The following is a 16,819-nucleotide window of genomic DNA, read 5'->3' on the forward strand; positions in this document are numbered from 1 at the left end:
AGTCGCATCTGACGTGACGCCTGCGATTTTGCGCAGCGCGGCGGATCGCAGCAGAATCGCCCATGTAGTCCTGCCCTTAGACTTGGTTGATGTTGGTTAGTTGCTTGGCAATTTGCTGTTAATATCTAACTGTGTTTACAGGGGCAGCTTTAACTATTGATGAGTATGCAGCCTATATTATTCTTTATTAACATTTATAGCTGTAAAACTTTATAGCAGAAAAAGAATTTCTATAAAAATACTCAACAACTATAGATCTTAACCTAAGGTAATTCAGCACACCTGCTTTAGTGTAATATACTTAATACTAGACATTAAGCCCGTTAAATTAACGGGCGCTAGAGGTCCGTGGGGCACATGCGCAGTAGCGCAATACCACGGACACAGGGACTGGACGCAGAGACACTTCAACTTTATTACATAGGATCCCCAATCTAATATCCATGATTATTTTCTGTCTCAATTAAACTGTATGTATCATGCATTGAACAATTTCCTCTGATATCACTGTGCAGATCTATAACCAGGGGCGATCCTGGCCCCTCTGCCGCCTGAGGCAGCAGCAGTTGCTGCTGCCCCCCCTCCCCCGGAAATTCGCTCTTAAAGTACCAGGAGCAGCATTTTTGCTGCCCCTGGTACCTAGAGGGGCGCTGCTGCCTGAGGCGACAGCCTCAACTCGCCTCATTGGCGAAGCACCCCTGTCTATAACTTCTATAAATTCCTAAAGATTGTATAGCTTTATGTAATTGTATTAAGTGTACTAGCATATATCTTAAAACGCTGCAGAATGTGTTCAAAAATCAGAACCACCAAGGCAGAGGATAGAAAGGGAAATGCTTTCAACAGCTATTACATTTATAAATATCTTACAAATAACAAATAATCATTTAAAAAGTATAAATAAAATATTCTGGAAAGTTGCTTAGAATCACAGTTTCTTTTATTTTTTGATTTTGCTTTAGTCTAAGGGAAATTTCCTACCTAGCCCTTGTTCAATTTGTTCAACTTGAGTTCTTTTTTATGTTTACAAACTTTGTCTGTTTAGTTTTGAATTCACAAACCAATGTTTTTTTGTCATTTTTTGCAGATAACATAATCATTTTACACGTACAAGCAATTTTCTATTGTTTTGTTTTCTACAAGGACCAAGTTTATCTGATTTTTTTTTTTAAATAGTATTGCCTTTTTAAACACATTTCGGATTGATGCTTTTATGACTATTTTCATACTACAACAGTTTTAAATCCTGTATTTGCATTTTTAAAAAACACTGCATTTATTTTCAAACCTAGCTTTTACTGACAAGCATTAATCAGAGAACTGACGTATTCAGATATCAATCGTCCCTTGTCAGTCACTGCAATAAAAGTGTGTAGATGAATCTGTAATAATTAAGGAAGCCAAAAAGAACACTGCATTGCTATGGAGACCAATATTAGATCTCGGCTGTAAAGAGAAAAATTCCTTAGTGGCCAGTTTACTGTCATTTACTGCCATTTTTGTTTATGGATATACTTTAACAAGCATGAACATCTTTTAGATAAGGAGCAGTTATGCTACATCAGAAAACTTGTAATACTACTTGTCCCGAAAAATAAAATAGAGGTTTATTCTGTATGCCTTTACACTGAAATTCAAGGTAATTTCAATTAAATAGATGAAAAATGCTACAGATGTCAAAAGCTGAATGTATCTGCTGAATACATTTTTGTAATGTATACATTTTTACATTTGCTGTGAGAGTCGCATGCTAGCATTCCAGAACAGAAAAGTCACATTGTTTTTTTTGTATCCGCCCCCCCCAATAATGATTTTCCTTTGAATTGTTGAACTTTCCCCCCCTGTATTGGGTATTTTTTCATCCAAAAATACAAACAAGAATTCTCTCTCTGAACTTTCCAAGATTTATAAGGACATGTTTTGCAAGTAGAAGAAACATTTTTCCATTAAAGTTTTAGATTTTTATCCCTGAAGACATTGTACAGGTATGATACCGCCAACTATTGTCTGGAATGGAACCCAGATAAGTGGTCTTAATGCTATGTCTAGCACAATGTTTTGACACTACGAGCTTTTAATAAAAGGCAGTATAATGTTTTTCTACAAAGATGGATTAATGCTTGTTTAGTTATAATTACGTGCAATGGACTGTATTGCTATTACACAAAACATTTTTTTTGGATATGTTTTATAAAAAAATTTAATACTGTCTGCCATCTGGTATTATTTCATTGACCAAGGGAACTAAGAAGGCATTTATTTTTCTCACTTACTTTGAATCAATGTAAAGGTGATCAAATGTATTGGAAAGGTTTGAACCTGATGGACATCTATTTCTCTCTCTGTAACAATCAGTCTAACTGTGTTAGTTTGTATTAGAAAAACAAAGATATAAATACATTATTTTCTCTCATGAGCAGGGATCCCCAACCTTTTGAACCCGTGAGCAACATGCAGAAGTAAAAGGAGTTGGGGAGCAACACCAGTATGAAAAATGTTCTTGGGGTGCCAAATAAGTGCTGTTATTGGCGATTTGGTAGCCCCTATGTTGACTGTCAACCTACATTCAGGCTCTGTTTGGCAGTACACCTGGTTTTTATACAACCAAAACTTGCCTTCAAGCCTGGAATTCAAAAATAAACACCTGCTTTGAGGCCACTGAGAGCAACATCCAAGGGGTTGGAGAGCAACAAGTTGCTCACGAGCTACTGGTTGGGGATCACTGCTCATGAGTATGGAAAGCTCACCCAGCTAACTCATCCATGCATTATTTTTATTCTCTTTCATACAGCAAAAAATATGTAACTTTTTGTGTTTACATAGCTGTTCTGTGGTCATTGCTTTGATAAGCTATGATCTCTCTAGCTTTTCCTTTCATTTCTTTTTACAGTTGAGTCTGAAAGTTTGCATGCACCTATGCTAAAGATGTTTAAACTCAAATTTTTAAAAATTCGCTCATATCATGTTACCATACATAGCCTGTGTTAAGTCAAATAGGGTATCTGCTTTCAAATGCTTAACTTGAATAAAACTTTTAGGGTAGCTTTCACAAGCTTTGCACAATATGTTAGACAAGTTTGTGGGCTCCCTAACTCTGAAATGCATTTTCAGTTTAGTCCACGAGTGTTCAATGGGGTCATGTCTGAGCTTTGTGATGGCCACTCTGATAAATTAATTTTGTTGCCATTTTGTTAGCTTTGTAGTTATGCTTTGGATCAGTGTCATGCTGGAAGACAAAATTGTGACTAAGTCTTACATTTCTGATGTTTTGAGGTGTTGATATACTTTGGTACAGTTATGGGATCCATTATCCATAAACCAGTTATCCAGAAAGCTTCAAATTACTTACGAATTTTTCACCATTTCATGAATTTCGCAGGAAATTCACAAATGTTTCGGCGAAACGCCCCAAATTTGCCCATCACTAGCCCTGACCTATAATAAAAGCTCCCATACTCCCCATCCCATTCTTCTGAATTTGAACTTTATACTGAAATGTAATTTGATGCGGTTCCTTTTTTTTTTTAAAAAAATTGCTTTTTCAATAAAGTAGTGTAGTTTGGGAAATATATGTTTTATTTGCTGATATAAAAGTAAACACATTTTTTTCTGGTGATATAATCCCTTTAAAATCAAATTTCCTTATCCTTATTTCCTTATCAGTCTCACACAAGCACAGACTCAACAGGATAAATTTTATATGAAGACCATTGCCTGCTGGTATGTTTTTGAGAAAGCAGAGCCTCGAGGAAACTCGCACAAACATGGGGAGAATGTCTAAACTCCATGCAGATAGTACTCTAGCTAAAATTTAATTCAAGACACCAGAACTGCATGGCAAGAATTTCCTTTGTCTCTACACAAAGTCTGATACCGTTTGCTTCATAAACTAGGGCAGCCGGGAAAAATTGGTAATCAATATCATTGTGTAAAACAAGCTGCATTTAATTTAAAATATCCAGACCCATTAAAAGCCTTTAAAATACATTGAGATGTTGAGCTATTTGTTCTCCTGTAAGTTTTTAGATACAATGTCAGGGTATTATAAAGTACTTCAGTTGTACGTGGCCGTAAAATTTCATTATAGAATACAAAGGCTGATGTTCACCATAATCAATATTCTTAATGATTACTATAAACAACAACTATCACAACCATTATAGCTTTGAAGCTAAACAGTTTCTACAAGCAAAGCAAAACACATACTAAAAGTAAGACCAGTATACAAAATGTATTGTAGGCAAGCAAGTGTGCTGGAACTAATACAGAGATGGATATTTCAAAATGCTTTTTGATTAATCTAAGAACAGAATTAATCAAATATTCATTGTCAACATTACTAATACTAAAATAATTGGGCATGGTGACAAATGCTGGACATTGTTGCTTTGGGTCTCCAGCTGCTGTTAAACCAAAGTACCTTCATAAAAGCTGTTTGCATGATACTAGAAGCTGTAGTAGACAGAGTGCAGCGGCTTTATAGAAATGAAAACACAACAAGGTTCAGTACTGTATTGGTTATTTCTAATTTGTTTTTCTTTTTTTCCTCCTCAATAATCTTTCCAGCCACAGCGAAGGAATCAGGTGACAATGCATGATTTATTGCTCATGTTTTATCTTTCATTTTGCACATTGGCCACATTTAACCTGATTTATAAGCCTATCTGTTAATTGAGATTATAATTACATGAAAAATTTCACATATTTTGACCAATGCGCTGATCAGGTGGAAGTTAGTTGTGGTAAAATTTCCATGCATTTGAACATATGTGAGAGAATCTCTGCCTGTCATTGCACTCTTTAGTCAGCTAAATTTCTATGAAATTACTTTGGCCAATGGTGGGTGATGCCTAGGGGTATTTTGAATGGACCTGCAATTGTACAAGTTTGAAATATTTTATTTGGTTTTCACAATAAACCATAAAAATCAATATGATAACAAATAGTATGCAGAATAAGAAGATTAATACAATGACATATTATACAGAATGTATCTGCAATGGTACAAATAAAGTTCTTTATTCCTGTCATGTAACATAACCATAATTTTTTACCTTTTAAGTTCTAGTTGTTTTCTATTATCTTTGCCATGTTGAGCCATCTCATACCTGTTGTTCAAACTTCACCAAGTCTTTTGTGTTCAATTGAGCTTTAGGCTCTGGAATACAGGCAGGGGTCGCTCCACCAATGAGACGAGTTGAAAAACTCGCCTCAGGCAGCAGCGCCCCACTGGTTGCCAGGGGCAGCAAAAATGCCGCTCCTGGTAACTAAGAGCCAAATTTCCATTTTTTCAACCTGGAAATTGGCTCTTCTAGTGCAGCGAGCGCAATTTCGCTCTCTGCACTAGCAACGTCGACACCCCACCCTCTCTGGCACTTGCACACTTACAAAAAATGAATAAACAGACAAAGGTGGTGTAAAATGATTCTCTTTATAAATAATTAATTTAGTTATACAGCAAAAGTGCTCCATACAATTAACATATATCAAGAAAAATTATATTAACAATACCATTTGCACTCACTAATCAGAACAGCTATGGAGAAAATGTCTTTCTTCACCACAAATTAGTCCTCTCTTACTTCAACACTGCCCTCTTTAAGGCTAAACAATCCTATTTATCTCAATTCATTAATACACATAAAACTAACCCATGGCACCTCTTCTCTCTATTCAGTTCACGGCTCAGACTCCAGACTGTTGCACCATCACTTCCTGTTCCAAAGTTGACTTGATCCACCAAAGTATTACCCCCCCCTTACTCCCCCCCCTCTTCGTATAACTTTCTCCCCATAAGTACAAAGCTTCCTAGAGCATCATTTGACACTGAAGTTGAAGTGTTAAAGCTGCTCTCCTCATTACCAGCCACCACCTGTTCTCTTGATCCCATTCAATCACACTACCTAAAATATCTGTCCTGTACTGTTGCTCCTGCACTAGCATACATTTTCAATTCCATCCATCCTCAAATATGCTCTTGTCACACCTATACTCAAGAAACTTTCCTCTGATCTAAGTTACCTTGATAACTATAAGCTAGTCTCACTCTTGCCTTTCCCCTCCAAGCTCCCAGAGCGGATTTACTCCAACCAGCTGCTGAACTTTCTGCATACTATCCATCTTCTCGACCCCTTTCGGGCTTCCGTGCTGATCACTGTACTAACACGTCTCTAACAAAGGTATTCAACAATATAATGGCACTATTCCATACTTATTCTCTTGGATCCCTCTGAAGCATTTAATACAGTTGACCACTGTTTACTTTTAAATCATCTCCAAATGCTTGGTATCAGTGGTTCTGCTTTATCATGGTTGACATCCTATCTGTCCATGTGCACCTTCAGTGTAAAAGTTTCTGACAACCTGTCCACTTATAGATCTCTAAGTTGGGCCTATCTTAGGGCCTCTTCTCTCTTAACATTTTCTCTCTTGTTGACCTCATCACTTTCTTTGGGTTCTCCTATCACATTTATGCAGATGATACACAGAACTTCCTTTTCTGCCCTGATCTTAATCCTGCTGTTCAGGCAAAACCCATGCAATGCCTTCCTGCCATTGCATCTTGGATGGCTGCTTGCCACCTTAAGCTTAACATGTCCAAGACTGAACTGCTTATTTTCTCACCAAAACATGGCCTCTCCTTCTGTTTCAACATTACAGTTGAAACTTCCTTTCCTGCCCTGATCTTAATCCTGCTGTTCAGGTAAAAATCATGCAATGCCTTCCTGCCATTGCATCTTGGATGGCTGCTCGCCACTTTAAGCTTAACATGTCCAAGACTGAACTGCTTATCTTCCCACCAAAACATGGCCCCTTCCTCTGTTTCAACATTACAGTTGAAAATGTCACCCTATATCCAGTCCTCAAGTGACCCATCTCTCGCATTCTCAGCCCACATAACATCACTCACCAGAACATGCTTGTTTCCTATAAAACAAAGATAGGCCCCTTCCCCTACCCCTCTACTACCAAAACACTGGTCCAGGCTCTCATACTCTCCAGATTAGACTACTGTAACATATTACTAGCTGGTCTGCCTGAATCATGTCTCCACCCATTGCATTCAATCCTCACTGCTGCTGCCCGGATGATATAACCCGTCCATGATCTAAATCACTCCCCTCCTCCTCACTACTAAAATCTGTCTACTAGCTTCCAGCGAAGTGGCACATATAATACAAAATTCTTATCCTGTCTTTCAGAGCCCTTCATTCTTCTGCTCCTCTGTATATATCAGATTTCATCACCCCATACACTGCCTCCCGGGCCCTGCGCTCAGCTGAGAACTACTGACAGTACAGGTCACAAAACACAGTAGCGCATAAAACCTTTTTCACTGATTGCACCCCGCTTCAGGAATGATTTACCATCCTGCATCAGGAAAAACTCCACACTAACACTTTTCTCTAAGCTCCTTAAGAACCACCTACTAGATGAAGCACTTTGCTAGTCTTCCTCTGCAGCATTGCATCCTTATCCTACGCCACCTCCTTTATGTTTCTATTTTGTTCTCTTCCTAATAGATTGTAACCTCCTTGGTTACAAAAGTTCTTTAATCCTGTTTGTGCTCACACCTTATAAAGCACTGCATACAACTTGTTGTGCTTTGTAAATCAATAAATACATACATACTTGCCTTTTTTGAATGATAACCATACTTAGCCTTTCATATAGTTTATACTCTATACACAACTCTTAACACTTTAATACACTTGACATGTAGCTGTCTCATTGTTGAATGGAAGAATAGTACAAGCTTTGTGCATGTGGGGCAATCTATTCATTTGGGAATTCAGTATGTTATCTGATATCTATCTAGGCATGCTAAATAGTGTAGGTTAGCACGGCTTCTCTGTACAGTCAATTAGATCCCTAGAGAGGAACAAAGATTACATTGCAATTAGGGTGTAAATAAATAAAGCATTCAGTCATATATTACAACTGGGACTTCATTTTACACGAATATGGAAAAAAAAATACAAAATATTTTCTAGTGAACATATTAAATATGATGATTAATTGTAATGATTGTATACATATTTGTAGTAGAAATATTGTAGAGGTTTTTTTTTTATTCCTTGACATTCTAGAGTCTAATGCATGATATCATTCTATAACAAATGTTGCAAGAAAGTAAAACATTTTAAATAGGCCTTGCATTTTAACTAAGATGTATTCAATATACTGTATTAAGCCACATAACCATTTTTGAGCTGGAAAAATGACTTCAACTCAAACAGCAACCAATTCCGTTACATCAGTAACCTGTGCCTCTAGGTAGGATAAGTGTGCCAAATTTCAAATTCTTTTCCAGAGATGCTCTAATACTAAATTTATTAGTAATCAGTCCAAAGATAGTGAAACAACTTTAATGTCTTTGATTACCACAACAATTGTAACTTGCATCTAGACTAAGTTCTTCTGACAAATTTTGCAAATTTTGCAAATTTCCAAGTTTAGAGAAAAGTGTGTTCTATCTAGTGGATAATTTTTCCTTAACACTTGCACAGTAGCCAGAAGAATAATTATGCGAGACCTTGGAAAGAACTGGCAGTTTATAGGGGCAGAAGTTACTGTGAATCTGTATTTCTTAACATTTCATTTTAATGTTTATAAATAGTGGCTAGAGAATACAGCTTAAAGATTCTCTTATGTTCCTTTTTTGCTCACATATGTGAACTGTGCTTTGGTTTTCAGATTGTTTAATCAGTTAACATCATGGATCTATAGGTCTGTTTTAGTTAGATATTATACTCAATAAATTATATTGTTTTTTTACTGCCTTCACATTTAGAGTCAAAGAACCAAGAATATCCTTCTAAAAAACTAGAAGATGTCATTAATCTTGCTGAACTATGTATTGAAGTACTGCAACAAAATGAAGAACATCATTTAGAGGTGAACGGCTACTACCAGCCTCCTATTTTGTTAGCAACCACTTTTTCATGAAGTATGAAATTATCTTGAAGAAACTTTTAAATGTTAATTGTTACTGGATAAGCGGAGTGTGTGCGAGATGGTTATAACTAGAATACTTTAAAACATCTGGTTTAACACACAGCATGAACATTGTTTTTAATCTTACATCTGCTATGTGTGAACTTGTTTTTCAAATTTTATTTTACTCTGAAGAAACATCTGTCTCTAAAATATGAGCGCAAATCCCATGGGGGAAAGCTCTCCTCAACAAAAATTTTAATCAACATACTTTTTTAAATTTTTTCTGTTTGGGAAATGTAGCTAAAACAAGATGGTCTAGGCAACCTGGTTGGCTTTCCTGGTAAATGATCTATGGCAAGACAACCAAATGAGTGAAACTATGCAAAATTTGGCCTCCTAAGCAACTATCTTTCTTGCACACACCATTTTAGAAAGAACTGCATCTATGGCCCAATGTATTTCTTTGCTATGGGGAGTTGTTTGCCTTTCCTAACCTAAACCCAAATTAAATATCAACTGAGGAAGCTGGCTGCATTTAAATATGAGTGATTAAAAATAGGTAAATTGGCAGTCTATATCTGCCTGAGTGTGGCCAGCTTTAATGATGACCAATATTTAATTTTGCAATGGTCATTACTGTCCAGGAAATTCAGTTCCCTGATGACCTGTATACATTACATTCTGGGTGGGCCTATGGTTTGTATGTTTATGTGATTCCTATAACAATTTAATTCTGTATTTATGAATAGATTGATAACATTAAACAACATTGTTAATGTTTAACAATTTGTTTTCTGCTTTGCATTTCATTTAATGGATTTTAAAGGGAAAAGAGGTATGTGCTGAAATATTTATGAAAGTAACATTTTAATTTTTTAAAATATTGTGTTTTTTTTGCATGTTTACTGCATAAAACTAGAGATGGTATCCTATGCATCTCATAAACCCACAGATTCAATTCAGAAAAAACCCCAAAATAACTAGTAATGGGCAAATAAATCCGACAGGCGCGATTTCCTGGTCATTTAGCGAGTTTCGCAGCCGGCGAATAAATTCACGAAAATTCACCAGTGTCAAAAAAATTTGGCCGCACATAGGAAAAGTTGCTTGCGTCAAAACCGCCGTGCCTCAACATTATTCAGACGCCAATTGACTGAAGTATATTGATAACTGCATGGGGAAGTTTACCATCACCATTCATATTGATTTTTAATCAATATCTGTGACTGCAGAGTTTTGTGTTTAGAAAATGATTATGGCAAAACAACTCTACTGGGTATACTCTGTGCTTTGAGATTTACATATACAAGCTGAAGCACAACTTCTTCAAAATACTAGTTCTGGGTCATTACCAATGCTAAAATTGGTATCATACGTTTCCATGTGGAAATAAGGATATAGTTTATTGAAAAGACTGTACTCTGAGGTATCCATAACATTTCTTTATCTACAGGTGTTCTCATGGTGGCCAGACTTATTGGCTGAGCACGCAGAGATATTTTGGGCCCTCTTTTCTGTTGATATGAATTCAGCACTAGAGTCTCAACCACAAGATTCCTGGGATAGCTTCCCTTTGTTCCAGTTGCTCAATAATTTTCTCAGAAATAACTGTAAGTAATCATATAACATTTGTTTTCTTTTTTTCTTTGATTTACTGGTCCATGAAAGGTTTTATCTAGTTTTAGCCAAATATATATTAATGATCAAATGGTAGAAAGGATTAATGACTTTTACATTATCCCACCTTGTAAACGTTTGAGCATGTAGTACAAAATGTGTCCCTAGTTATATAACAATACTAAACTTCCTCTGATAAACATCGTTTGTATCATAACTTGATTTTTAATTTTATTTTTGCATTTATCCGGTGGAAACATCATAGGCTTGAATGTATCATGATTATCCTCATACATTTTTCCTGTAACTTCCATTAGCCCTAAACATCATGGGATTTTCTAGAACGGTGTCAGATGGACAGATCTCATCCTACATGTTGGACATAGTTGCATGGGTCGAAATATAATGGGACAGATTCAAAAATATTTTGTGTAAACTACACGGCGATTTGCCATCCAAAGCGATGCACCTGTTGTACCTGAACGATGCATGTTCCGCCTTTATTAGACAAAGATCAAATGTGATTGTATCTGACAGACTTTTTCTTCTCATTAAAATACATTGAATGTTTGATGCATGAACAAAACACATCATCTGACTTTATCTCATCCAACTTACATTACAGTTGAAAGGATCAGATTTTTTGTTGTTGTTAAAATCTGACCATAAACTATGATATAAAAATTGCTGTGTAGCTTAGTTCTTTGGTTGGTAATGATTCTGCTGCTGCTTTAACCTCATTAACCTTTTAATCCCTGTTGGGTTACCTAAAAATGCAAGAATGAGATATGCCTACCTCTACCATGTCATGATGTGACTGGTGGAATGGCAAATAGAATGTGCCCATAAATGGAACGTCCACTCAAACAAGGGTTAACTTTGTGTGAGTCTGTGGAGTTTCATGTCTAAAACTGATGGAATAGGTATTTGCCTGCCCTAAACACAGTTGTTTCGAGATCTGTGAGAATATGTTGACCCATTCACATATTTACACCTATTAGCTGCAATATATTGCCCAATTCTCTAATTACACAAAGCTTAAGGGATTTCTTATTACACAAAACGTAAGGGATCGCTTCAGTATACAGTTATTTCGTTTTTACTTTAGTTTATTTACTTTGTATTTGTTCTCTATGCTTTTGATTACCCTAGTAACCAGGAAATAGTTTGAATGAAAGCCTGGTAGATTGTATATGATCTGAATAAAAAGACAAGTATTAAAATGAAAATATTTGGAAGTAAAACCTAACATCTGGATTAATCTGGTATTATTAGACATTTCAGGCTGCAGAAAGGCAAAATTGTAAGAGTAGTCGTTAACCTGACAAAAAATATCAGTCATAAATGTCACTGTCAATGTTGGGGAAAAAATGAATTTCAGTGTAAAAGGTCCCTTTCAATTAAACTTATGTTGAAATTACACGAACGAAGATTACAATCTGCTTTTTCTTGTTAACTTTATCAGAATCTACCACTTTGTGTCACATACCACTGAAAATATCTTCATGGTTTCCCTTATAAGCTTGATATATCCTGAACAGAGAGAAAAGGTTTAGAAAATAATAGTATTGAATGAATTATCATACACAAACACAATATATATATTACATTTATGGTATTTCTAAATTACACTGTTTACACACAAAATAATTCACTCTACAATATAAAATTGCATTCCTGAACCAGCAATTGTGTATGCAGCCATCGCAGTTCATTATGCCAGGTCATGTGCTTTCACAAAGAGCCAGCACTTTAAGATGGAACTGCTTTCTGGCAGGCTGTTGTTTCTCCTATTAAATGCAGCTGTTATCTTGTGTTAGGGAGCTGTTATCTGGTTACCTTCCCATTGTTCTACTGGTGGGCTGCTGGGGAGGAAGGGGAGGGGATGATATCACTTCAACTTGCAGTACAGCAATAAAGAATGACTGTTTCAGAGCACAAGTCACATGACTGGGGGAGCTGGGAAATTGACAATATGTCTAGCCCCATGTCAGATTTCAAAAACAAATCTATAAAAACCTGTTTGCTCTTTTGAGAAACGGATTTCAGTGCAGAAGCCTGCTGGAGCAGCACTATTAACTGATAACTTGAAAAATTCCCATGACCGTATTCCTTTAATAACAAATATGGCTAAAAATGCTGTATTTTATATGCCTTATTGCACAGCCTAGGTCTAGCATCCATGCTACAGTAATGATCCAAGTCCTCAAAATTGTGCTCAGGCAGCTGTTAAGAAGCTAAGTTTGGGGGTTGTTGCAGAAAATGAGGTTCGCCTGTCAGGGCTGATTCTGATTTTTTTTTCTCAAAAGCCCCTTCGCTATTACATAGTTACATACAGTTAGATCGGGTTGAAAAAAGACCATCAAGTTTTGTGAGTGTCCCTAAGATTATGTAACTGACAGCAGATGGAGCATGTGCAGTGATTTAGCAGAAAAAGATGTGGAGATACTAGGTGGATCTACACATACACAGATCTTCACTGGCTACAGCTGACTTGAATTGGTATATTTGAAGTGTAATAATTCGTTCTATTGTGAGTGCATTTTGTATATATTCTGACTGGCCAACCCATCATCCCTTGTACTCCAAACAGATAAAGACTGTGAAATCTGATTGTGTGGTTCCATGCAAAGAGTACTGGTCTGATAATATTGCTGCAAAAACTGAAATGTATTTACTTCACTTATTATTGTAAGCCTAAACCATTTTGTCCCAGGAAGTACACATTTTTGTAGGATTGTATACAACTCAATTTTTCACTTCATAGTCTGCTCTTATAACCTTTGGCATATATGCTCTTTCATTATAATTGAAGTTAATGCTGTACTTTGTCAAGGGTTAATAATACTGACATTTAAACTATTTTAAGTTATTTATTTAATTGCTTCTATCATCATCACACCTCCCAACCAATCTTTATGTAGTTAAGAGAAAACAATCTGACATAACCTTTAACAATAGAAGAGAGAAAGAATTGCAGCTATATACCCAGTTGGCTCCACAAAACTATCTATATTTGTAGCACTCTGTGGCTGTTAATAGATAGGTTAAGCAGCATTTCATCACAAAAAGCATGTGGCTTCTATTTTGTCTCCTTTTAAATGACTGAAGCGGTGTCAAGCATCCAGTAAGCACTGCACCAATAGTTTGACTAATACAATTTATAGTGTCTGTTTACTTTTTAGATTGTTCCATAGGCAACTCTATATGGGAATAACTATAACACTAAATTTAAGATAATCATAGGCAATATTAGGTCATCTCTGCAATATATTAACTGGGAAAGACATGGGCTAAGCACAGAAGGAAATAAAAATGTCTTGAAAATGCATCTTTACAAATATGCATGTTAGTATATTCTCCTTGTGAGCAGGGAAAGATGTCTCAAAGCAAAACCCTCATGGTTAAAGGGGAACTATCGCTAAAATGAATTTAATATAAGCTTCAGCAGACTGACATAGGAAGCTTTCTAAATACAATCAATTAAAAATTATGTACCATTCCTCTCTCAGCATTCTCCTCATTCTGTCTTCATTCAGGAGTTGGGTGTCGGATGAATGATCCAATATATCTTATAGGGGGGCTCCTTTTGCCTAGAATATGTAGTAGAGCTCACTCTATTAAAATCACCAGAAATCCTGTCTCTCTACGTGCAGAATTTGGGCAAAAGGCAGTAATTTTGTTAGATTTTGTTCGTACTGGAATCAGTTATTTGAGTGAGCTCTAATACATCTGCTAGGAAAGGGAGCCCCCCCATAAGATATATTGGATCATTCATATGACACCCAACTGCTGCATGAAGACAGAATGACGAGAAACAGATGCTGAGAGAGGGATAGTGAAGATTTTTAATTGATTGTATTTAGAAAGTTTCTTATTTCAGTATGAGGAAGCTTATAATAAATTTTCAAAGTTTCCCTTTAAATAGAAGTATTGGTTTTGAGGCTGGTAGATGCATTGAAGTTAGCCAGGACAGCTAAAACCTTTATTAGTACAAGAGGTCAATAAAGCATGCAAAATTACTATCAGACACGCTAAAACAGAATAAAAATGAGCTTTGCAGCAAGAGGTAAAACTAATCAAAAATTATTTTTTTGAATTTATAAATTGTAACAAAATAAAGCCAGGAGGTGTGGTACCCTTAGTATCAGAGGGAGGTCAATCAGTTGTGAGAGAATAGAAAAAGCTGCTATTCTGATTCTGAGCAGTTGTGCTTTAGAGCTGAGGAACCAGCTAATGAAGTTTTCTAGCAATGTGTTTAAAAGGGACTAATATGTTCAATGGGACTTGGAAATCTCAGTGTAACACCCAGGACCAGATCCTATTCATCAAAAGGTACTAAAAGAGCTTAGCTCTGTGATTGCAATCCTTTTTACTTAACTTCTGAGGTCTGGCACGGTTCCAAATGGCAAATTGCTAATGTGGTGCCACTATTCAAAAAGGGATCCTCAACCTGAAATCTATTGGCCTGTCCATTTGACATCAGTGGTAGGAAAGTTTTGGAGGAGGGGATAAGGGATAATACATTGCAAATCACAATACTATATGTTTGTGCCAGTATGGTGAGCAGAAACCTAGATTCTGGGGTGACAGTGTATGTGATCTACTTAGATGTTGCTAAAGCATTTGATACTACCTGTATATGAGACAGATTATTACTGATTAAATTAAGGAATATTGGTCTGGAACATATTATTTGTAGTTGGATAGAGAACCATCTGAAGGATTAAAATTAACTGGTGTTAGTGGAGTATTGCAGGGGGCTGTCTTTGGCCCTTAGGTTAAAAGCTTGATCTCTGTTTTTGCCTATAATGGTAAAATATGCAAAATGATATATTCCAGAGGATTCTGCCACTTTGCATAGAAATTTGACTACATTTTGGAAATGGGCAGCAAACTGACAAATGAGGATGCTTTTTATGCAACCTCAGTGTAACAACCTCACCCTTCATCCAAAATCAAGAAGCCAATTTATCATCCACTTTGTAGTTTCCTTGAATGTTCAGCAATTACGAATTCATTATTTACTTCTAAGATGCAAGTTGTTTCCTTAACCTTAATAAAAGTTATCTACAATAGAAGAATTCCCTTTTGCCAAGTCCAGACAGGATCGTTATTAGGGCTGCATAAGGAAAATTGTCTTCTGCCAGGACTCAAGAAACTTTCATAGTTGCAATAAAAATCCCATGGGTTGCCACAGGCAGGTTCAAATGGTACTGTATTTGAATCCAGTAGTAGGTGTGGATTACATTGTTTTCAGAAAAAGCAATGTGAGTTCAGTATAGTGGACTGCCTCATTATTTAAACAACCTGTAAAACCTAGGTCGCACTTGTTAATGTGCTTACAAGTATTAAAATGTGGGAGTGCTGGTATTAAGACTAAATTGATGGAGTCTGCAAATTTATATGGTACGTTTTTGTCAGATGGTCCTTGAGTACATGGACCTTAAGATTTGTTGGAACTTTTATGGCATTATCACATATTCCTTTTCTCTAGGTCCTTGCCTTACTAATTGTCTGGTTGGTATATGGTACATGTTACTGACACCTGAGTTGTCAAATCTGGCTTTTAATTCTTTGTTCATTTCAAGATTTGGAAGCCCTGAAACATGTCTTTCAATTCTTAATTCTCATGTTGGAAACACAGTAACAATACATTGCTTTCTTTTTCTTTTGCAATTTATTTTTGTTATAAAATTTGTGTTTTTCAAATCTTAGAGACTCCACTAACCTTCCAATGCTTTCTTTTTGTTAATGATCAGAATTCACCATTTATTCTTTTGGAGGTCACATTTTCACTGTTCTGAAAGAAAATGTCTAAGTAAAAATATTACAGCATTTATTTTTTTTATTTTTTTTTATAAAAGGCTTTTTACACTGCTAGCGCATTAAAGCGAGCAGCTACAACTCGCTTCAACACGTTATTAATGTTTTATTTTACTTTAAATGAAACCTATTGTTCACTTCAGCCGTTCTAAAGTAAGATAAATATCAAAAAGAAAAAGCCGAAAATCTGTCCCATGAGAATAAAAAGACTAGTGTTAATAATTATCAAGGAAAGTGAAGTAGAGTCAAATTAGCCATAACAGAGCTCAGAGTCACTGTTAAAGTCAACTCTCATTATTTGAAAAAAAAATCATTAGGAAATGAAGAAGTGGAAATCCCACTGGGTTATTGCTACGTGGAAGCCTTAGTGGAGATTATTTTTCAGATTTCCTTTAAATTAGAAACACTAAGGTCGTCTTATATTGCATCAGGTTAT

General features: G+C 36.0%; 1 protein-coding gene across 7 annotated transcripts in view; it reads left to right on the top strand.

The window, feature by feature from the left end:
* Positions 1–16,819, top strand: part of cadps2.S (Ca++-dependent secretion activator 2 S homeolog) — a 192,434-nt gene that overhangs the window by 110,748 nt on the left and 64,867 nt on the right. For 2 of the 7 annotated variants that reach the window (XM_041588530.1, XM_041588528.1), the window contains exons 17-20: positions 4,567–4,584; positions 8,795–8,898; positions 9,767–9,775; positions 10,394–10,550. In XM_041588530.1, the coding sequence (XP_041444464.1) occupies positions 4,567–4,584; positions 8,795–8,898; positions 9,767–9,775; positions 10,394–10,550 (288 nt within the window). The remainder of the gene's footprint in view (positions 1–4,566; positions 4,585–8,794; positions 8,899–9,766; positions 9,776–10,393; positions 10,551–16,819) is intronic. The other 5 variants (XM_018255847.2, XM_018255849.2, XM_018255848.2 and 2 more) reach the window with 3 other exon arrangements.

The sequence above is a fragment of the Xenopus laevis genome, chromosome 3S (genome assembly GCF_017654675.1).
Source record: "Xenopus laevis strain J_2021 chromosome 3S, Xenopus_laevis_v10.1, whole genome shotgun sequence".
In the NCBI taxonomy this organism is placed as follows: domain Eukaryota; kingdom Metazoa; phylum Chordata; class Amphibia; order Anura; family Pipidae; genus Xenopus; species Xenopus laevis.